Below are 24,231 nucleotides of genomic sequence, written 5' to 3' on the forward strand. Positions count from 1 at the left end.
GAAAGGCACAAGGCAAATGCCACAGCGTTCTCTAAAGGGAACTTCCTCTGCTCGGTGTTTTTGGGGATTAGGAGAGCGAAGTCACAGTTTTTTGGTTCTGAGAGAGAGTTTCCAGGTAAAGGGCACTGAGGACTGGCTAAACTCACCCTACAAAGTCAATCTGTTCTCCCTGACATAGCCTCCTGTGCAGAGATTTTTATGCTGCTCTGATGTGCTCTGAGCTCCTTCGCGTGGAAGGCACGAAGCAAACATTAGTCACTGCCTTTACTCATCTGTTCAGAGGGCAGGAAATGGAAACGGCTTCTAAACATCTACGCGCCTAGAAGAATAAACCTTCTGTAACAGAGAAATTGAATGGTGTAACCGAATGTGGTAACTGTAGAAAGTATTTCAGCTGTACAGCACTTCTGGACTGCTGCAACTGTATTCAAACTGAGTCCAAACCAGATGTAACACCTCTGGCCCTATGGAGCGCAGTAACACCCCAAACCATCAGCCTACTTTCAAACACAAGAGTGAAGTCGGACTAACTCTAGTTTTACTGGGTTTAGTTGATTCCGGTTTGATAACTGTAGCATCACAGTCCTAGGGAGGGGAAAGGATGGGACCATCTGTGATGGGCAGGAAAGATGGAGAAGTCTGCAGCGAGAAACCCAAGTAAGCGCATTGCCCCTGCTATTTCTCCTCCACTGGCTGCTTTTGTAATGCAATGCGCCTCTACTGTATAATCAGTTTAGTTGCTGGCTTGGACACAAATATCTGATCTGCACCACAGAAGTCCCTGGGAACACTGCCACTCACTTCAAGGGGTGGAAGATCCAGCTCAAAATTTGCTCATCTGCAATACAAGTTCCTCTTGCCAGTGTGTCTGTTTACAGACCCACGGCACTGTAATAGAATTGTTAATGTCCTTATGCTGTTTGGTTGGCAAATAGGAGGCTTATGGAGACACACCATTTCTCATGGACTTTGACTGACAATAAGCTCAGCCTTGTTTTCTATTCTTCTACAACCCGAGAAGAGGTGAAAATATTTCTTTCCCATAGAACTCTCTTATTATTTGAAATTGCCCAGCAAATAGTTGGCGCAAAGGAAATTTAAGCTGTGAGTCTCCTTGCCAGCTATTTGCAATGGAGATTCCTCTCCTCATTTGGTGTTTGGAATTTGCTATTTGATCTGCAGTCCGAGTAGCTGTGTCACCTTGCTGTGATCTAGCTCTATCTCAGCTTCCTCAACAAATTACTTCTGCCTCTTCCTAAGCTGAATTCCATCTGTTCACCACAATCAGCATCATTTCCTTAGCTGAAATGACCCCTAGTTTAGAAACATCTAAAGTAATCCTAACAAAAGCCCAAGCTGAGCACAAAAACACAGAGAAACCAAACCAGCTCCTGTTTACCACTGTACTATTCACTCTTTCAATACCTGATCCCTTCCTTTCCCCTGCCTCGCTGCAAACACTACAGAGTGAAAACCATCACCTATTATCCCATGCTTATTGCGCAGTAGTACAGTGTGGACTTATTTCAAACCAGTTGTCAGGTCCCCCTGTAACACAAATAATCAGCACCATTTCCATCAATCAAACCTCGCCTAAACGCTCTTGCGAGAGGAATCAAAAGGAACAGATGAGAACATGATTGATTAGAGGAGCTGCTGAGAAGTCGTGTGAGAATACTGCTGTCAGCAAACTGTTTTGTGGTAACGATACAGAAGGAACGATGAGACATAACTAAATATTCTACTATAGCTGAAATTAGGAAAGACATTTGTTTAAAGGAAATAACAGTGCTCATTTAGCTTCCCAACACACTTCATGTAGCTGCTCTGTTAACACACCTATCAGACTAATTGTGAATCAAAAAGGATTCTTCCACTTTCTTCCGTACATTTCAAGGAGAAGACGACTGGATGCAGAGCTGTAGCACAACTCACATTCATGGCAAAACAGAAACAAGCTCCTACCCGTTGCACGGAGGTCTTTCAGCTTCTCAAAATCATCATCAAAGTTGGCGGATGTCTTGTCCTCGTCTGTGTCTGACCTATTGGCATCCCCCTGCAGAGAGGAGAAGGTAATTAACAGATCTGATTCACTTCATCTTTAGCACAAAGGCCATTTGGATTAGTTAGCAGCTCAGAGATACCTCAGCTTAGAGTGGTCAGTTAGAGCTCTGCCCAAGGACCAGGAGAAGAGATTGCCAAGCTCTCTCTATGCTGCCCTAGGGAGCGACCCCTTTTCCTAGATATGATTCATTTTCATGCTTAGAAAGGATGATGTTGTGATTGCAATGACTGCTCCTGCAATGTTGCTGCACTGTTCCTTCACTGTGCCCAGCCTGCTACCAACAATGACCAGCCTAAGTCATGTACAAGCCTATCACCAAAGATATTGGCCAGTTCTCTTCTGCTGCTGGGTCTGCAGTGAGAAGGGGTTCTGGCAGGCTATCAGACGGCTTGATCCATCAAGTCCTCAGTAAAGCAGTGCAAACCAGTAGCAAAAGGCTGGATTGAAGCAGCTGAGCCTAGAGAATTAGTAGAGTTCCTTAACTGACGCCTGAACAAATGACCATGGTTTCTAGAGACATGGTGCTAAAGCGTCAGTGAACTTAATTTCATCTGTGATGTATTGCTAAACTGGTGCAGCCAAACAGACAGGATGACTGAAAGGTTTAAGCTCCCTTATTCATTTTCTCTGTTTCAGAGCAGAAGCACCACTGCAGAGTAGCTGGAAGATTTGCATAATTTTGTAAGGTTTGTTGGCTTCTCTGGAGCAGCTCTGGGGTAGGTTTCAAGACGACACGGGAACAATGGAAGCACAAATATGCAATTATGGTCCTGTTTGAAATTTGGCTGCTTGTTGACCTAAGCGCAAATGAGGAATAGTCTGTACTAAAAATGGTTCTGTGGCCAGTTAAGCCTATTCTCTTCTAGGGATACGCCTGCCAAACTTGCTCCACAGGCAGATCAGAAGCTGAGATCAAGCGGAGACTGTGTACTGTGACTCACAGTGTAAGTTTTACTGTCCTTGCTGAAATACTGCTGATGGTTCAGAGCTTCAAGCCGCTCTAATGTGCACCCTCTTAGCTGCACAAGTCTCCCAGGAGTCACTCTCCACCCAAGGGAAAGAAACACCTGAGCCAAGGGAGGAGTGGTGCACATCAGTGTCTGTCATCACTGCTAACAGCATTTCTTTGCAGGAGGGCAAAGTCAAAGAGGTCAAAACGCGGATTTCTGCCAACATACCAACAGAACTAGGGATGAAAAAAGAGAAGTCAGCTCCATCCAGCTCCAATTTCTTCCTGGGAGTTATCCAAGGAGACTGTAACAGTCTCTGGTTTACAAACAGAGATAAGTTATGCATTTATAAGTGAACCGAGCTCTTGCAGCCAAAACACAGCCCTGAGAAGGGTTTTCTGTAGCACAGCTGATACCTCACTGTGAGGCATCTGACAAGCCCATAGGCTTGATGTCAAATTTTATAATAAATGGAAGTGGAGAGCAAAATGTGCCCTGCAAATGTCATGCCTGTGGTTGCTGGCCTTTTCCGAGGCAGCACTGAGTGAATAATACAAGCTTTGAAAAGTACTCCTTACACATATTTAAATTGCAGCCCACAACAGCTCCGAAAGGAGCCATTAAACCTGAGCAAGAAATGACAGCCAATCGGCCAGGTCTGTAATCACACACCCAGACAAGATTGCACAAGGCTGCCCATTTCTGGCTTCGTATTAGCAGGTGATTCAGTTTCTAGGAGAGCAGGCAGGTGAGGAACAGGATCTACACAGTACAAATGTACCTGCGAGCTGCCAGGTTGCTATGTGGAGAAAACCTTGTTGTGGCTTCAAGCACGCAGCAACGAAGGATGCTCGGGGGCTGCATGTGTAACAGAGAAGCAGGGGACTTTGCAAGGGCCCTCTGTGCATAAGTGTAAGATTGCTTGAGCTAAGACTGAAATCTCCACGTGCTAAAGAGGCACAGTCAAGGGGACAGAGGTAAATAGGAGAACTCAGGGCTCCCAAATGTCTCCACTTTGCTATGAGCATCAGTGTACCAGCAACAAGAGGAGCAGGAGTGGTTTCCAGTCATTCAGGTCACATCTCCCGGTTATCATCTATTTGGGTTTCCCTGGCATGTCCTCTTTTCTCCACCCAGATTTGCTGGCTGGTGCAATCACAGGAGATCTGGCAAACAGCTGCCCACTGAATACCTCTTTTCTGAACTACCACGTGGCCAACGTATCGCTTGCCTCTACATTCAGCTCAGGAAAACCTATTGCTTTAGCAAAGACTTAATTTTGCTATGGCCTGTGCTGTTTACCAACAGGATGGAGGTCAAACACAGCCACACTCCATACAGCCAGCAAATCTCCTAGAGGAGAACCATGTTTGGCCAGGAAGACTGCAGTTACTGCAGGGCTTGTAGAAATACTGGTAATTCTTTACTTTGGTCTCACTAGGTTAACGGCTAGGATGTACATCTTCATCTGCCACACATTCCTAGCACATGAATGTGGCAAAGGTGTTACAATATCCAGAGCAGAGCCAGCAGATGCCGAGGTCTGTGACACTAAGAAGAGAATATGAGTTTGGAAGCAAACAGCATTAACATTAGCTCTGACTCATGGGGCATAGCTTGCTCTTGGAAAAGGATCTTCATGCTCTTTGCAGCCAGCTGTGCTGGATCTTCAGAGAATGGGCCCCACTGGACAAGCCATCAGGATGCTCACTCATGCAGTGCAGAGCCATTCATTCCGAAAACGGAGAGCTGGACCACTTGCATCTCCTCTGTGTGTGCAGGTGGCACTCACAGCCCTCAGTATCCATGAAACAGCCCCCAGCAACATACAGCAGGGTTGTTTTTTCACAATCCGGGTCTTGGTTCCCGTTGTTTCAATTAATTTCCCTCTCCTAGAGCTGTGAGGAAGCTGGGAGGGATGTTTTAATAATGAATCTATGCAGACATCCTTGAAGGACATAATGTGGCTGTGCTGGCTTGAGAGAAGGGAATTGTTGGTCCATGAATATTTCAATTATATTCCATGGTCCGTGATGGCTTGTCTAAGTGTGATATAAACACAGCAAGTGAAAGCATGATGCCATTTCTGGGGAAAAAAATGAAAAGTGAAAAAACCCCATAAAAACAGATTTTCTTTCTCCTCTTCCCCTGGGGAGCTAAGGCGGTGAAAACTGAAACCATTCTCTCATTTTGTCTCTTAGTCAGCGTGGCTCTGAAGCCACTCCAGCTTTTCCTTCTTGATGGTCACAGAAATAAAAAAGCAATAATTAAAAAATTCCAAAGCGTGACATAAGCCTTTCTGATACCACTGCTCCCAGCTTTAACTCACACTGGATGACTTCTGCTAAGTCTCAAATTCATTTCCATTTCCATTTGCACTAGGACTTTGAAAAACAATGTTACAGACATTAATTTCAAGTGTGAGTAAAAATTTATGTGGCCTACATCATATCCAAAGTATCTCAAAATTTAATGCTTGCAACCTTGCAATACAGCTTTTATAACTGCTGTGCCACTAGCCTCAAATAACAGACAGGGGATAGAGTCTCTAGCAGAGCCCTGGATTCAGCAGTTTGCACCCTACCTGCTCCACGTGACATGAGGTGCCCCATAAAGAAGCACAAAAGACAGTATATATGTGAAATTTAGGCAAGCTAAAGCCATTCTGTGATTCTATGATCCTAAGTGGCTTCCACCCTGCAGTGGATTAACCAAAGTATTGCTCATCCAAGTCTCATGCCAAGTCCAGCAGGCCTTATGTGCAAGGACAGACTCAAATGAGCTCCACATGCCCAACCCAGCTTATCTGCACTGCTTAAGGTTAAGTTTAGTGCTGTCTGCATGGTTGGATCCACTGGCGTGAACTGATCCATACAATCCTGCCTACACATGGTTTGCATTTTCTCTCTCCCCATGCTCAGATCTCTTACCTCTGCCTGGAAGCCTTCCACCAGAATGGCAACCAGAAGGTTGAAGAGCACATAATTGCCGAAGGTCATCAGGGCCACAAAGTAGAGTGCTGCCCATGAAGATGTTGATGCCATCCCGTTGTACAGGACCACATTCCAGTCCTCTTGAGTGAGGATCTGCAGAGGGGTGAAGGGGAAGACTGATTACTCCACTCCTCTCATGCACAGCAGCTGCATTCAATTCCTTGCTGACATACTCATTTCTTCCTCTCCTTCTGACCTTTTCTAAGCATAATTATGAGCAGGTCTCATGAGGCAGATAGCAAAACATTCATTTAGTCAGAGCTTTGTACATGAGAGCTCTCCCCTGACCAAACCTCCCCTCTCTGTTGGAAGATCTACTGTGCTGCTGCCTGTAAGATGACTAGTTCAGATCCAAGATATAGCAATATACAGGATACAGTAGTAAAAGCCTCATTATTTGGTGGGGGTATTGCCTCCTTCAATAACCATTAATAGGTAACAGACCTAGGGCCGGGGTTGTTGTCCCCTCTAGGGATGCTCTTTTTAAGGTATATTTTTGAGGGCAGGAAACATAGTATTTGACATGATAAATAACATGGGGTGGCTTAAGAAACTCAGAGGAGCAACTCAGTTTCCACTGGGTAAGACTACTGACAAACTGGGCAAAAAAAAATAGGCGTCTTTGCAAAGTATTGCTCCAAGGGATCTTCCTCAGGGATTCCCACTTTCCTAGCTTCTCTGGAGCTCAGAAATCCAGGGGCCTATGGAAAACAGATGAGAGCTGCATGCTGCTTATTAATTCAGGCTTGCAGTGAGAGTGGCTTCTAACCCTCCTGAAAATAAGGTAGCTTTGAGGGTAGGAATGCAGTCAGTAGCACTAAGCCACGTCTCTTGTTAGCCTTCAGGGGATGTAGGGCTGAACCCTTGTGATCTGTGCCAACTCTATTTATCAACGGGACTATCAGAATAGATGCAGAAGTCTGTATTTATGTTGGGAAACAAAACAAAACAGAAACAAACCAAATCTATGAGACTACAACTGATTTCTCCCGGCTTCTTTGCAAGAAGAAAAACTGCAAGAAGTTATAACGTTCACAGTGAAGGCTCTGGACTGGTTTGCACCTTGCATTTAGAAACTTTGCTTAATATTGTTTACACTGTGCTCCATTTGCTGCACTTAGGCTGTAAGGACTGAGCTTTTAAACAGAAAAAGACTAATCTTTATATTTAGAATGTCCTGGACGTAGCAGCTTATTGCTCCATTATGGAATAGCCAGTAATTTCAAGTATATAACAGACCTTGCCCACAGAGGAAACACAGCTTTTGGCATAAAGACTTCCCCAGCATAAAGAGCCAGCAACTCCAGCTCTGATTTGCGTGCCGAGTATTTGCTATTCTTGGTTAAATGAAATTGTCCAGAAAGTGCATTTTTTGTGTGCGCAGTGAAGACAAATGAGGAGACACATACGAGCAGAATGGACAGCAGACTGTGGGTCTTGACCTCAACTACTATATAAAGGGAAAATAAGGGTGCATTTTCAAGTCTTAGACTTTTACAGACAACAGGATTCAGAGCTTACCTGAAATACTGTCACAATGGCCCAGAGTAAGGAATCAAAATTCTTCCTATCTGGAACTGTGTCTCCTGTATCAGTCTTCAGACTGAACTTGCATCCAAAAAGATGCATGCCGAGAATGCTGGAATAAATGGAAATAAAGAAATAAATGGAAGAGATACATTACTGTGCAAAATACGGCTACAGGGAGGGTTGCAGCACTTTTTTAGGACACGTTTTCCCCTCCCAGTGTTCTGTGTGCCAGTGGTACCTCCCAGGAAGATGGGCTCTGCATTACCACTGACACACACGATCACTGATCAAATCCTGCTATTTGGCTCTTGTGTGTCGTGTGTCACCATAATGATCTACGCTGAAGTCAAATCAGGCATCTCATGTTTCTAGAAAATGACAGACCACATTGCCAGCTGCCTAATCCATCCGGTTTCCAAGAACAGCATCCTAAGGAGCGTTATGGGGTCAAACAGACAAAAGCCTCGAAGCCTGTATAACCTCCCCCTCAAATACGAGGCTGGTAGAGTCCAGTTTCTGACAGCTCGCTGAGACACAGCTAAAGGAGATTCCCAAGAACTCCAGAGCAATTGTTTTAATGTTGTTGCTTGTTTGTGTTCTTCATTCATCTACAGAATTACAGCTTTGCATGGAAAACAGAGGCTGCAAGGAAGTAAATCATCTGTTGAGTGTCTGCTTGTCAGTCTATTGTGAGCACTTCTGTCATGCAGGCAGCCTCGCAAACGTACCGCTTTCTCATCTATGCATTATATAAGCAAGCGGAACGATGAACGGAAGGAGAAGAGCTGCAGCCTCTGGTACCTGAAGATAAAGATGAAGAGCATGAGCAACATGCAGAAGGTGGCAACGTTGTCCATTGTCTTCATCAGGACCACCAGCTGGCGACGGAGGGCGGGCATGAAGCGCACCAACTTCAGCACCCGGAGCAGCCGGAAAGTTCGGAGCACGGAAAGCCCACCGTCCGACTGCCCAATGATCTCCCAGACACTGCAGGAAGGCAAGAAGAACTATAAACAACAGTCCTGTACACAGAAAGCCCTGAGCAGGCTGGCTTCTTGCAGGATATCACACCGTTTAAGTCCTAAAGGGGTAGTTTATTTGCTGCTGCTTTCTCGCTTTTGAAAAACACCTTTGCTTCCAGCAGTGCAGAGCCACAAACGCATGCACAAACTATATCCTTCATAGCTGGTTTCTTGGTTCTTTAATTCCCTTGCTTGTGGCCATTCACAACACAGCGTGTCTCCTGCTGTCACTACACACAGCCACAAGCCCAGCCACAAGAAGTAGATCACAGTTTTGTACCAAGCTAATATGCAGAGGGATTTACATTTGTGGGGGTGTGTTGGTTTGATCCATGTTTAATATTTAACAAGCCACAACTGGCCTTTGTTCTGAGCCTTTTCTCTGTTTCTCACTTCTCTGAATCAAAGGGAAGGGCCAACAGAAGTCAAGAGCACTATCTTGATCTACACTTTCTATGTCTGCCCTGTCTTCTCTGCCTCAAATCATCAACCAAGGTACGAACAGTGTTGTTAGATTGAACCCCAGCATGGAGAGGTGCTGCACAACCTTCTCACACGCTTGCTGTGCCATCCCCAGTATAGGCTGAGACAGTATTGCCTTGGGAGAGGAGAGCAGAACATTGCGCTCTCTTACCCTCCTGCTTGCCCTGCTCTGTCCTGAGTTACATGTTAATTTGGGAGAAGCGCACTGCTGGGATATGGACACTCACAGCACTCCTTTCCCAGGACCAGCAGTTCTGCACTTCAGTGGAAAATTAACCACAGTGCCAGACATGTGGCGTAAATAGACCTTACTCTCCATCTGCCAGGTCCATTTACTTTGGATGGCCCTTCTAGTGGCGGAAATCTAAAATGGGGCAGCATAATTATACCCCGTGATAGCCAGAGAACTCAGGATTAATACGTGTCACATCATTCCAGTTTCCCATCCCACTCCCCAGCTGATCCAAGCCCTTGGCAGAAAAGCCACGGTGGAGAAAGAACTGGCAGTGACCTGATGACAACTATGATCCCGTCAAAGATGTTGTATGGGTTCTTGATGTAGCCGAAGAGGCCAAAGGCAAGGAGTTTCAGGAGCATCTCCAGGGCGAACATGCTTGTGAAGACGATGTTACTGATCTCCAAGGCGTTGGTCAGCTCGTCTGGCTACAGGGCAAGAAAACAACATGGTCAAACAGATGGGCAGAGGAAACAGCCATGGGCTGATAGGTCCCTCTCCCTCTGGGATTTGCACTAATGATGCATACAGGCCATGTTTTGCTGTGTCCCCAGGGTCTTCTTGGAAACATGGAATCCCAGCCCAACTTTGGAGCAGTGTCAGAACAAGTGCACTCAGTACAAGGGCCCAAGAAACTATGCAAAGGAGGGTGCTTGTCCATTCCTACAACAACATCTACAAAAGTAGTATGGCTTTTAAGTCTTCTATTTAGAATTGCATCACTCACACTGCTTTTATTGCAGAGCTTTATGGGTCCTGCTATATCCCAAGCAGAAGCACTTTCAACACAGCATAGCTCTATTCACATACAAACAAAGCACTTTCCTTACAGATAGCTTTTAAAAGTATTAGGAAAGCAAATATCTGTGAAAGTCAATAGGATCAATAGTTTTATTTCCCTTGAGTGCCTTTGGAAATCACCCCTAAAAAAAAACCCAAGATGATTTTTCTTTCTGAAGTCTTAGTCAGTAACTCACAACAGACCTTGTTAAAGAGACAGCAGTAGAGCTGTGAGTGCCAGAATTCCCTCTAGGATCAGAGTGGGTTTCTCTGATTGCACAAGTCTGCATGCAGCTTACACCTAAGCACTGATTTTCCCGTTTCCCTCCTCCATCATCAGCACCAAATCACCTTGGGCTACAACCTCATATTTCAGACATAGTCTCAGAAATTCCCTTCCTGGGAGGTGCAGCAGTGCCTGCCCAGCACCTGGGCTACTGATTCATGGCAAGAACCCGGCACAGCAGGGACACATCCATAAGGTTGGCTGGGATTTGCTCACTTGCTCCAACAGCACCAAGCTCTGCAATGCGCATTTCTAATGCTCACGACCCATTCCTTTGTAAAAGAAAATGACTCTTTTTCATTTCCTCCATGTAATAATATTGCCTAGAAAAAGGTGTTATTTTCATATCTGACTCATCTCCTGACTGATAATAACTTCCTTTATTCCCCATCCATCATTAGACGCTACGTTAATAGTTGGCAGTTTCTTAGGGATGTTGCTGCATTATTTGTGGCTCTGAAGGAAGAAGGCCGCTGTAATCCTGTGGCACAACCACACTTAACTCCACGCTCTGCAGAGTGAATCTCTGGCAATGGAAAGAGAGGGGGAAAGAGTTAACTCGATGCCAGGAAGAGACTGCACAGCCCCTACTATCGGCAGCGACAGTCTGTGGGCTGCTAATGAACCATCAGTCATAGGCTAAATTACTTTATGCAATAGACTGCCTTTTGCTCAACCATTTATCCAAGAGAAACAGCACTAAGAGCCTCAGTCCTCATGATCACAATTCATATACACTAATTACTAAGGGACACCAGGGGAAGGACTGTGCAATTTCCATTCCTTAGTTTCCAGCAAAGGGTGACCCAGGCGGCTGTAGGGAGCACCAAGACAGCACAGCTCCTGGGCTGCCCACCTTACACCTTTTTCACTGTAGAGACAGTGATTCCCTCCCTACCATCAATAAGCATTTGCCACACTATTCCCTTCCCCGACAATGCCAAAATGTCCTGGAAAAACCAGCTGAAGAAAAGGACTGCTCGAAGATGGGCATCTGACCAGCTCCCCAGTGGTGACTGCACCTGAAATAGTGCCCTGCTGGCTCTGCCAGCCGTGCTGTAAGCGACAGTGGTGACAGGACACCGTGCCCATGGCATCCTTGAGCCATTTGTCACCATCAGTGCACAGTTGGCACCTTCTGCCTCCCCTCGGCTGTGGTTATGCAAGAGCACTTTTGACAAGAAGCAGAATAGCCTGCTAAATTCTTGCAGCCCTCCAGGCAGCAGAATGAGTCTCCTTACAGAACTGCAGAATATCCCAAACTGCAGCCTGCAGTGCTGCAGTTGTCTGATCCGACAGAGCCACACCTACCTCAGCACTCTCCCAGTTCATCTCACTGCTGCCAGATGTGCTGCCAAGAGCCACAATTCCATCATGAAATCGGGATACCCGGTGATCTTTTCAAAATCCCTAATTCTGGGGCTATGTGATACGACAACCATCTCAGGAGGTTTTACCAAAAAAAGTCACTGCCCAGACTGAAAAGCGTAAGCTGGACAAACTTACAAACACCCTCTGGCAAATAAGAAGAATTTACAATTTATTCTCTAAAATCCCATGGTTTCTAAGCCAACCCCATGACTTTTTGTGGCCTGTTGAACATGTGGGATTGCAACCAGTTAATGTGCCAGCATAACTGCTTAAACCGATGCGCCAACTTCCTTTGACAACTTGGTGCCCCTATTGTTTACTCCCCAGCTTTTGCTTCGTATTTGAGTTCAGAAGAAAAGCTGCAGAAATCTGTCATGGGCAGTAAGAGAGGGCATGGGAAAGAGGGAAAGGAGAGGACACAGATGGGGTCATCAATAGCAGTGGTGAGGAGCTGATCCAGCAGATCAAGAATGATGACGGGGGAAGCCTGGGCAAGGTGATGGCAGCAGGCTAATGCTGCAAAGCCAATAATTGTGTTTCGATGAGATCTTCATGATCTTTTAGTGGTCATATCTGGTGGGAGGCAGAACTCATTTGGTGATAAGGGCTGCTGGAATGTGAGGTGGTGGGAGTGCAGTCCCGCAGTGACCTGCAGGGAGAACCCACTGGGCAGTGACAAGGATGGATGGCCCTGCATGCTGGCTGTGCTGCTGATGTGAGCTTCTGTATTATTAGAGTGGAAGCCGAACAGCAGATGAGCCAAACACCCAGTGATACCGCCTTCAAATGTAATTACCTTCTTTCAACACCAACTGGAGCCTAGAAAACATCCTGCCGTGAGTATTTTTATGGCTTATGAAATAGTTTGTTGCCCAGGGCGCAATTCATTTCCCACTTTTCTCACTTACTGATGAGCAAAGATCTAGGAGGAGGGTCAAGGAAGAGACACTTGGAAGCCAAGATGGATTTGGCCATTCCCCTGGAGTCAGCCACTAGGAGACACTGTTGTGTTGTTCAAATTCAAACCAACCCCAGAGCAGGAATTTTTCCAGGAGCCTTTTTCTCCGGGAAAAACAAAATGTTGATTTGCTGAAAACAAAACTTTTCATGGCAAGGATTATTTCTGTCAAACTTCCTGGTCGGAAGAAAATGAAGTTGCAACAAAGCTTTCAAACTGCTATGATGTCTTGTTTTGACCTGCTCAGAAAAGGAAATTTCAGACTTTTTGCTTGAGATGTGGTTGTGCTGCAAAATGCACCTTCCTTTCTAGCAAGGAGTGGCTAATAAAGCTTGGCATCAAAACAATGCACATCCAAGAGAGTATTTCTAAAGCGGCATGTTTTGCTTTTTACCAAATGCTTTGTAAGCCTTAACAACGATGAAAAGGCAGCTACTTCCTCACTGTAAGGCTCTAATCTGTATCAGTGAGAAGTTCATCTTTCAAAGGACAGTGAGAGCGCATGACCCCTCATCCGCTCTGGATATCTCTACATCTTTTGCTGCTGCAATTCTTGACCTTTATGGTGGTTCAAGTTTTTAGAAGCAGTGCAGGACAGACAGCAACCAAGCAACACAGTGTGATGCCACAAAACACCCAGGGATCACCGCAATGGATGCAATGCAGGATACGGTGGGTAAAGCTGTCCCTTGGGCATGAGAGACCACAGTGCAGCTCAGAAGGAGAAGGGAACTGTCATGCTGGAGACAGCAGAAATGCGCACAAAGAATGGCTAACCCACATGTGCCTCCATCAGATCAGGTCCCAGGTAAGGTCCGTAAAAGGCTCAGATTCAAACACAAATCTCACAGATTTCAGATTCAAATTAACCCTATTTAGCTTCAGGACTAAGCATCCCATCGTGGGACCAATTTGCAAGATATCAGCATCCTTGAATGCAAGTTTAAAGCAACTTAGCCTTAACTCCAAGCAAAACACGTCCCAGGAAAGCACAACCACCTCTGCACACTTTTAGGCCATATTTACACTGCAGAATACTGCAGTGATTCAAAACCATGTTTTTATTAGGGACAAACCTCAAACGTTTCAGCAGTTCATTCCGAGTTCAGATAAACAGACAAAAAATCCTTTTCTAAATAGTTTGGGTCTGAAAACCTCAGAAGGATGGTCTCCTTCTGAGAATCTGATATTTCTGGTTTTAGTAAGACGCAGCGCAAACCCAAAGCCTTCCTGGAATCAGGAGGAAAATCAATGAAAGAGAAACTCATAATGGTCAAATTATTGATGGTGCCTACCAAGAGAAGATGAAGACCCAGAGTAAGACTTTGCAGCCCGAGATTCTCTTAGTGCAGCTGAATTGCTGCAGTTCTTCAAGCAAGCCACTTTATCTCCTTGTGCTTTTCTTCATCCTTTTGCCAGTCTTCTACTTTCCCTCTCTTGATTCCTGCATCCACAAACACCTATTTTACATAGCTCGGGCTCAATCCCCAGCAGGTTGGCTCTGTGCTTTGGCTGGGAACCTTTTTGCTCTGATACTGGGAATAAATAATCATGTCTGCATCACACCAGAGAAAAGGGCTGTTAGACACCTGGTCCCTCCTGCTGAATGAACAGGGAAGGATATTTCTAGAGTAAAGGATGTGCTTTGCTTCAGCAATCCCCCTCATGTCCAAAGCAGTCGTTTGGCTCCTCCTGAACAGGCAGAGCAGAGGCTGGCAGAGACGCAGAGGAGTGGTAAACAAATCCAGAACATTTAGTCTCATAAACATCCTTTGCACTTGTGTTGTTTTTTTCTCTAGTCCTGAGCCGAAAGCTGTCAATGGGATTCTGAGCACTTGTTTATGTTGGCTTTTCTGCCTTATACTTTTAAGCTCAGTCTGCAGAGACTCGGACCAAGAAGAGGAGACATAACGAACCATCAATTTACGCTCTGCTTCCGGACACTCTGCATTTTCTCTCTTCACACTCTTTTCAAGGGCTGTCATTTTCCAATTACCAGCTAATCCATTACAATGAATTTACCTGCCTTTGAGCTCTGGCATCACCTTGGTTTCACAATTAATACCTGAAGAGAATGCAAGAGAAAGGCAGGGAGCAGGGGAGAGGGGCATTTGGGCTAATTACATTGAGGTAGAGGGAAGGAAAGCCCAAACTACACAACTCTTTGCATTAATAAACCCAAATCATGGCAATTACTACAATCCCGGATAATCCAAGCACTAAGCATCTTTACGTTTTAGTACGTCTACAGGTTGTAAAAGCATATCAGGACACCTGCAGCCTCTATCACAACGTTACCAGCTGCAAAAAGGTGAGAATCCCGCAAAATCCATGCAAAGAGCCCCCATGGTAGTGACAATCTTCTCTATAGCCTGGCCTCAAGCCCCAGCACTGCCCCCCAATGAGCACCGCAACCACAGCCCTCTGAGCTTCCACCCCTCTGCATCACACTGACTGCACACAGCCGAGCTACACTTGAGCCAGCTTTTCCTCTGTGGGTGAGATTAAAGCCTGCTTGCTTTACTCACTGAAGCCACACAGCCTCCTACATAACTAATCTGTTTAACCGATGGATTACTGGGCTCCATATTACATTTGTATGGTTTACATGCCACTGTGAAAACAATTGCAAGATGAAAGCCAGTTTTCCGGGACAGATTAAAGTGATGGTTTGAGAAGAATTTGTTGTTGTTGTTGTTTTAAAATAAGAAACAGTGGTCAAAAATTGTGGAAAATAGTTTAAATGAGTCTGAAGCATTGGCACCACAGGAGGGGAGCAAATCAATGAAACTGCTAAAGAGAGCTTGACGTTGCAAAATATTCTTCCAACCTTTTCTAAAGAGCCAGAACGTGTGGGAAATGTCTGTATAATGCCAATGCTACAGGCTGACTCTCACAGTGAGCTTCAGTCTGCTACTCTGGAGCTGCGTGCTCTCCACATACCTAGGGCGAGGTGTTGGGTAAAATACTGAGTGGTGCTGCTGGAGGCTGGGTTTAACACGCTGAGTGGGTGTGCAAGCTGCAGCCCATCTCCTTTGCTTCTTCTCCTTGGAGATGGCTGCTCGCAGCAGCCGGTGCTCCCCTACCTGCACCGTAAACATATCACAGGCATCTTGCTACAGAGCCAATGTTGGCATCCACCTGAACACAAGCAAGAGGGCTCAGCTTCATGCTTTGAGAGCAGTGCAGGCTTTGATAAAAGGCAGCCCCAGCTGGGCTGGGATGCAAGAGGTGTTTCACGCACCTGTGGTGAGATGTGTGTAGCACAGAAATGTAGTAACAACTAACACCAGAAATGGGTGAGGGAGTGTAACCGCAGGGACTGAAACTGCAGCACAAGTGACACGGTTGCCCTAAACTCTGCTAGCTGTGTGCTTGTTTTTCTTTGCAACTATTTCATTCTTTACAGCTATTTCATTCTAGCATCTATAAAAACAATTTGGGAATAGGCCGTCTTGGAGGGAGTTTGAAGAGCTAGGAGCTCAGAGCTGAAGCAGAGAGCTGTCAGAGAATGTGACATCTCAGAAGGCTGCCAGAAAATGTGAAGGTGATGTTTTAACCTTTTCTCCCTATTTTTTTTCACTTGTCAAAGACCAGTGTGGATATACTGATATTTCTATGGTGAAAAGAAAAAAGAAAAATAAAGATAAGAGAAGAGAAAAAAAGATAAAAGAAAAGAAGAAAAAAGAGAAGGGGAAAGAAGTGAGAAGAGGAAAAGGGAAAGGGAAAGGAAAAGGAAAGAAAAAGAGAAAAGAAAAGCTGTTTAAGACTTGGCTTTTTTTCTCCTCTTCATTCCTTGCCCTTAATTTGACCTTAAAACAGAAAGAATAATGCAAGTAGCCCTTTGAGTTACTGCATTGTAAAATATTTTTTTTATAAACTATCTAGATGTAGGTTATTGACTCTTAGGACTCTCACTGTATTACAATCAACTTCAAACTAGTTTAGCTGATCTAGACTAAAGCACAGACAACAGAAATTGCCTTGCCTTCATACGATATGGCTTCAGTTACTAGCACAAATTACTTGGTTGGTGCTTTTCCATGTGTACAAGTGCAGATAGAAGTTATTTACGCTCTCTGGCCTTGGAAAGAGACTGGGGACCTGGACCAGGATGCCCCAGCTCCTAGAAGCCTGCCCTGGCCACCAGGATGTCTGCTGTTCTGAGGTGCCTTCTGCCCCGCGTTGGACAGCCAACCAGGGTTGGGGTTAACAGATGGGGTTACCATCTCTACTAGAAGTGAGGCTTTGACAAGTTCGTGCTTTCTGATGAAGAAAAATGTTTCGCTGAGAGATTTCCAAGGGTGCCCTACTTACTGGTAGGCAAAGAGAAGGAGAGAGAACTCTTCCTCATGCGTACTGATGAATGTTCTTTCTGCCTTTGCAATTATAAATGGTGATTTTTTTTCTCTTACCTCTACTCTCAGGTTTTACGCTCTCCTCTAAATGGGATCCTTCATGTGGAGCGACAACAGTTTAATTGAAGGTAGCTGATGGTAATTTCTCCTCCTTTCAATTGACCTACTTGATCTCCTAATGCTCTGTGGAACTGCTATTACCTCTCTGCTCTGTGGATGAAAGTCACTGCTAATAATTTCTTACCTAACTGCATATGGTCAAACAAATGCAAAATGCACTGCTCCCTTTTGGAGCTGCAAACAAAGCATCACTGGAGGACTGGAGGAAGCTGCACAAGCCTGATGTACTCCAGCATGCAGAAAAGAAAAAAGAAAAAGGAAAAAAAAAAAAAAAAAAAGCCATTAGAGTAAATGTTACCCGGCAGTGACCATACACACACCAGAGTTATATACAATCTGGGGCTATTGTACAAAGCCTTCACATGCACTTGGTATTGACTCCTGGGAGTGTTTTCTACTGAAGAAACCGTGGCAGCCATACTTCTCTCTCTTGTAACAAAAGCTATTGGTCAGGGAGTTAACTCTGAGGGATAATCAGCTCCTTAGGAAACTTCCCAGGCAGAAGGTCCCACATGGCACAACATATTTGCTGTATTACTTTCCCATTTCTCAGTTTCATCCAGCAAAATGCAATTTCATTTCAAGTGGCATAAATGCCAAGCTGGATTAGATCAATTGCTGTCTTCTCCACCCTCGGGAGGAAAGGACCTGGGCAATCTGAAACACTACCAGCAGCAGCATACAAAACTACAGTACTATTCTTGAAAAGTAGGTCAATCAGCCAGATTATATCTTGATGGAGGATCACTTGGCCTGGCAGATGGCTGAAAAAATAAGACTCGAAATGAAATAAAAAAAATAAATGAATAACCCCGCAAACAAGGCCCAAAGTGCTCAGGTTTAGTCATTAAAGGAGAAGTCTCAGGAGGAAAGAGCCAGCTCTCCAGATAACAACCAAGGATGAAAGCCTGCAGCCATACACCAGGCACTGTAACAGCCCATCTGGGGACAGAGGCTGGAGCACAGACTGTGAACAGGCTGCCTGTCAGTACTAATAGACTGATTGGTTTCATTGAAATAGGAGAAAAAAAGCAAATACGCCTGAGCTGAGGATGACAAACGCCCAGTTGCTCCAACAGTGCTGGGTGCAAGCGAAGAAGCTGGGCTGCACCTACCCCAGTACATCAGAAAACATCCCTAGCAACCTCCTGGCATTTCAGCAGAGGACCTGTTACTTCTACCCATTCTCTCCTCTCTGAAGCAGCTGTTAAATATCAGCAGGCTTCTCTCTGCAAGCAGGATGCCATCCATCCCACTTCGGCTTCGTTCCTTTAAGAGTGGCTGGCGAGATTCCAAGGAAATCATACAGGCTGAATCATTCTCATCCATATGCTGGTGGAGCCCTTCAAAGAATCAGCGGATCTGCGAGGCACGACATCTCTTTGCAAGGCCTGTGTTGACTCCCATCCAATATGCTTGGCTACTCTCTCACCACAAAAAAAATTATGTATTCACACAATGAATTATATTCACGCAGTTCTTGTCTGTTGCAAAGCTCTTTGGTCTTGACCACTCTCTGTGCTGAAGTCAACAACAAGCGGACAGAAGTCATCAGCCTAATGCTCCAAATCAGCTTCACAAATCATACATTATTAAAAGATAATGCATCATGGAATATGATAATTTTTTATTTATGCTTGGGCTGAAAACATCTTGCATTCCAAACCATTAACTAGAAATAAGAGCTCGAGCCTACAGTTTCCTTTTAGACGTAAACTGAGTCAGAGGGTTTCAGGAGGTAGAGAATTTAAGACAAAGCACACAGTATTGTGAGACGTGCTATCAAAGGATAGACACAGAGAATACTCTACAACCACTCTGAGATATAAACGGACACAAAGGAGTCTGCACAAGAAATCAAGGTTGATTTCATTTGCAAAAATCTCGCAGCCAAACTAGAATTGCCTATTTTTGACTGTGCACAGTCTCTGTGGTTACAGCATTGTCCATCAGAGGAGGCTCTGAGCGTGGCCATTAAAGGTGGCAGATGCATGAAGACTGAGAGAATATAGAACCGTTTCCAAACAATTTGACTGTCCTGCAAGAGGCACCTTTAGCAACGATTATATGATTTCTCCCACATCTAAGCAACAGGCTCGCTCCCTGATAACAGACAGATCAAAAGCCTTTGGGTTGTCATTAGCAGACAAACTCAATAGAAGTTGTTTACTTCACCCAAGCTAATGGCACTGGAAATATTTAATCAAAAAATGGACACACTCTCTCTATTACTGCCAAGATGATTCAGAAGGGGCCACTTAAATCTATTTTGTCAAGACATTATTCATCCCCTGCTAACAGACCTTTATAGAGAGCCCCTTTGAATAATGTGCATTTGTCATTTGTGGGCTGTGTACTGGTATTAGGAGACAAGGAGCATCAAGAAAACACACCAGAGGACTGCTGATGGGAAGAACAGGATGGGGAGTATGTTTAGTCTACAGCCGACAAAGACCTTGACTTAGTCAACTATTAAGCCCAAGGAGCAGAAACTGAAGTGGGCTGATGGGGAAATAAGTTCAAGGAGAGGATAGTTCTTCAGAAGAGTTTGAGCAATCTGCTGTAATTGAACTCTGAGCGCTGGGTATAAAAAGAAAAGATGATTTGGAGAGCTTTCCTACAGAGGTTCAAGGACCTTCACGTAGAAGAAAACAAAAATGTTGGGTGGACATCAGGAGAAGATTTGGTGGTACGATTCCCACAGGGACTGTCCACTTAAGCCTTGATTTTTGGGTCATCAGGGGAAGGTTTAGTGTCTACAACAAGATGCCAAATGTCAGGACTCCCAAGTTCGTTTCCTAACTCCCAGCTTTGTAACTGTCCAGTTTTTCACGTGATCCTCACCAAGCATCAGACACCGGAGCACAGGCAGTTCCCGTGCAGAGACTTTTCTTTAACCAAGGGCACCCACCTTATGCAGTTGTTCTAAAAGATACAAAACGACTTATGATCTTCATATATAAAGGACGGAACTTGCCTTAGAGCAAGAGGATGAACTGGGTGAGTTGAGCTCTGTTTGCTGTGACTTTTGTGACACTGGCTGAAAAAGATTTCTTGGGTTGTTAAGATCCAGGCCACTGATATCAAGCATAAGTGGGTAGCTACATCTTACAGCTGTATTTGTAAACTGATGAAGTTCAGTTCTCAAGGACATCTTCTGGAGACAATAGGGTTGTGGGAACCTCCAGCTCTTTTGTTCTCCAGACAGGACTGTGTTTGGTACAGACTTAGATTTGATGTAGTTTTTCTGCAGCTTCCAGAAACACTCGTGAGCTGCTTTGAGATTCAAAAGCTTCATCAGCATTGAAATGATTATCGGCAAATTCACATCTGTAATACAGGCAGCAACTCCTCTCTTCTCTGCATCAAAGACATACGCTGGGAACCAGCGGAACAAATTCAGGGAAAATCCACCTTTCCTCCCCTCTAGCAAGCCTAAAGCAACCCAAGCAATTGTTACAAGCTTATATTTGTCCCTGAGAACATAATGCTGCAAGCAGCCCAGGGTGCTCTAGCCTGCAGCCAAAGCAGGCAGATGGGAACTTCAGATCTGCCACACTGTTCTTGCAAGTGAATTATTGATACATTCTTCTTAGCCAGGAGCATCACACTAAAGTGGCAATTAAAACCATCCACAATGATCAAAAAGAAAAGGCAAAGATGGGAGGGGACAAAACCAGACTGTATTTGCTTATTGGATGTAATGAAATAAAATCCCTACTAAGAGAAAGAAATAACAATTATTTCAGCCCTAATAACAGAAGCACTCATTCAAGTTGTTGTAAGTATTACGAGGCTGCTGTGCCAAGCTGCCAGAGATGGAGGGCTGCCGAACACCTGAGAGCAGGGACTCTCTCCCCAGGCTGCTGCAGTGGATGTATTTGGTTTTGGAAGCTGTTAGTTCAGCCTTGGTGCATTGGGCAAAGGGGACTGTCATTCTAACACTAATTACACTGCTAATGGCAACAATAACAACACCTCTCAAATCATCAGCACTGATGTCATGAATGCCAAAGCGATGCAATTAAGTGCTGCTGTCGTTTCAAGTGGAGCTGTGCAGCAGAGGAAAGCGAAGGTAAAAGAGGCAGCACACAACTTCTGATTTACCAGCTGAGGCAGTTTCCCTATGGAAGATGCCATGGTTGGCCCTCGTGCCCTGCACATCACACTGCCCACCCACCACGCACTCACCAGGGGGCAAATCTGCCAGGAGGAGCAGACAAAGTGAAAAAAATGTATTTAATTTGCAGCCTTCACGCGTGTCACACTCGAGTTTTCCTCCTGGCAGCATTTCACACCCCTGCCATGGCTCTGGCTCCAGGAACGATGCTCCTCTAGCAGCAAGGGCCAGGTGGATGGGCCCTCCTTCCAGCTGGCCCTGCTGCTTGGGGCTTCGATCCACTCCCTGCCCTGGGAGCAGGGCCAGGCATCCCCTGCTGTAAGGCAACACCAGGAAAAAGCCAAACCGATCCCTATCTTCCACACAGTAACATCGGTTCTCAAATGAAACAGCCAATGCAAGATTTTACTCAGAGAGAGTGGGAGCGAAAGGGAATTGAGATGCAATCTCCAGTGTAGTGGCTTTAATAAACTAGCAAGGCTAAGCCAGCCACACGCAAACAGTGAGCCCTGGAGAAAGCAAGTGAGCTTGCAAAGGTTCAGCCCCAGTGGGAATCCTCCTCATGGGTTTCCAAACCAGACAGACTGCGGCGAAAGCTGTCATATTACTTTATTTCTTTAGCCCCTAAAGTATCGAGGGACGGGATACACAGTGGTTCTCAAGCAATCATTTGCTAAACGTCAGGACTCGCACAAATGCTCTCGCTTGAGAAGGCGATGAGCGTTTCCATGGCAATGAGCTATTGCCTTGGTGACCGTGGGCCCGGACGGGCGCTGCGAAACCACCATGACCCTTGGACACCCGAGCACAGCAAGGGGCTTCCTCCTTTGCTGTCTGATGATGTTTCTTTCATTTCTGAGCTCATCCCCATCTAGAAGTTGCTGTGGCCTGCTGTGCCAGGGACAGAGGCCCACATTACCACAGAAACGTGCCCTCTGCACCAGCATCTCCATGGCACAGCATGGAGCGGTCTTTGCTGTTAGCCAGGTGGGCACCAACCCGATGCCCAATCCTGGCTGCTCTGAGCAGTGCTGGGCCTCTATCTAAAAGCTGTAACAGGAAGAAAGCAGAGGAGGCTCAGGACTTCATACATCAGAAGTACACCAATCTATATGCATTTAAAGCTTTTAAGAGGGGTCAGACTGAGAGGCGGTGGTGTTAACAGGGCGAAGGAGGGAGCCGGCACATAAAGAGACAGCTTCACACCTGGACAGGTATCCTCCTAGGCAAGAAGTTCACCTATATTTTGGTGTAAGACTAAAAAAATAGGCGTCTCTCTCTCCAAACAACCTTCAGATAAACTTCCTGCTATCACAAAAGCTTCAGCCTGGGCTGTTGCAACAGAAGATTGCTGCATCTCTACCTTTGAGTACTTCCACTGTTTTCCTTCCCAACTTTATCGCTGAAACACACACTTCTTCCTGGCGACCGGCAGTCTAAAACCAGATCAACCCGAATCACTACAGTAAATCTTTTCAAATTTGTTTAAGCCCTGAACTTTGCAACTCCGAAGTGGTTTCTATGGAGATGATAGAAAAAAAAACAGAACGACACCTTCTGGGTGCTGCATTTGGCACAGCAAAAACTATGGGTGTGTGGCAAATGTGGGGTGAGAGGAGCGAGAGCAGAGAATTAGAGCCCCAGAATGCGACTGCTTACACAGAGCTGCAGTTAATGGGGTAAGTGACTGCTTCGTTAACCGAACTGACACGCTGCACTCAGCAACACACAGAGCTTAATTAACTGCAGGCGATGGGGCATTCATACAGGGGAGGACAGTCTGCCCAATTTCCTTATGGTGTGGACGTGATAGGGAGAGGGAGGGACGTGAGCATTTGCAAGGCAGAAGCAATCCTTGTGCATTAAGAGTTTTCTCAGAAGCGCACTGAAGCTGCATTTGGCTGCCTCTCAGAGCAGCTCTATCTCCTCCCTATCTTAATCTGCAAAACTGGGCAGAGGAGTCCAAATCTTGCAACTTCCTACACGATCTATTTTAGAGTCTCAAAAACAAAAACAACACACAACAGGAAGGATGTGATTACTAGAAATATGTCTGAACTCTCCCACACCCTGGCCCAATCAATCTCGACAGCTTCTCCATTTGCATCATTAGATGGAGCTTTCCCAGCTCATCCCACTCCGTCCCATCTGCACGGTCCCACTGGATCAGTGCTCGGCCTGCATCGATGCCCAGCTGCCTTGACGCTTGTGCCAGGGCCCAGCTTGGCTCTGCTCTGCTTTTCCCAAGTACAGCGGGACACAGAGATGCCCACAGCATGGCTGAAATGTCACTTCTCGTGTTGAGAACTGCCTCGAGCCATGCTGAACCTAAACCTGAGCGCAGAGACCCTACAGACACACAGCCTTGAGCCTAATGGCTCTAACAAGACCTTCCATACCAATTATACTACACTTAATACACCCAAAGAGCTGTTTAAGCAACGGCCAAAAGCTATTTGGTCTTATTTAAGCAAACCTCCATTGGAATCAACCAAACTTCAAACTGCAGCCCAGGCACACACAGGAGTAAGGAAGCACATGGCCATGGTGGGGGCACAGAGCAACGTGCTGAGCCCTTCCTCCTCAAAAGAGAGGCAGAGGACCTCTTCCTCCGGCTATGGCAATCAGAACACCTCGTTTTAAATGAGCACATAACAAATGGCACGGGGCACTGCCCACCTCCCAGTGAGCGGTCACCCCTGGGATTTGAACATACAGCTGGACGCACTGAATCTGTCCAATGCCAGCCTGATTCTTAAACTATTAAACCACCCCCTCAGGCTCTGTATCCTGTACTTTCTATGTATATTGTACAAGGGAAAAAAAATTTGATTTGGAGATCTGAGAATTTCAAATAAGGACGTACAATTAGAAAAGTATTTGTTTCAGATGATGACAAATAACCCCAGACCGGAGAAACTCAGAAAGTATCTGTTCTTCACTCCACTGTGATGACACGA

The 24,231-nt window shown here is 45.5% G+C and overlaps 1 protein-coding gene across 2 annotated transcripts in view; it reads right to left on the reverse strand.

Moving 5' to 3' along the window:
* CACNA1H (calcium voltage-gated channel subunit alpha1 H) overlaps positions 1–24,231 on the reverse strand; it is a 201,603-nt gene that overhangs the window by 41,470 nt on the left and 135,902 nt on the right. For both annotated transcript variants that reach the window (XM_040647566.2, XM_015294424.4), the window contains exons 11-15: positions 9,555–9,706; positions 8,340–8,525; positions 7,530–7,647; positions 5,946–6,101; positions 1,966–2,056 (exon numbers count right to left, since the gene is read on the reverse strand). In XM_040647566.2, the coding sequence (XP_040503500.1) occupies positions 1,966–2,056; positions 5,946–6,101; positions 7,530–7,647; positions 8,340–8,525; positions 9,555–9,706 (703 nt within the window). The remainder of the gene's footprint in view (positions 1–1,965; positions 2,057–5,945; positions 6,102–7,529; positions 7,648–8,339; positions 8,526–9,554; positions 9,707–24,231) is intronic.

Source organism: Gallus gallus, chromosome 14 (assembly GCF_016699485.2).
Source record: "Gallus gallus isolate bGalGal1 chromosome 14, bGalGal1.mat.broiler.GRCg7b, whole genome shotgun sequence".
Taxonomy (NCBI): domain Eukaryota; kingdom Metazoa; phylum Chordata; class Aves; order Galliformes; family Phasianidae; genus Gallus; species Gallus gallus.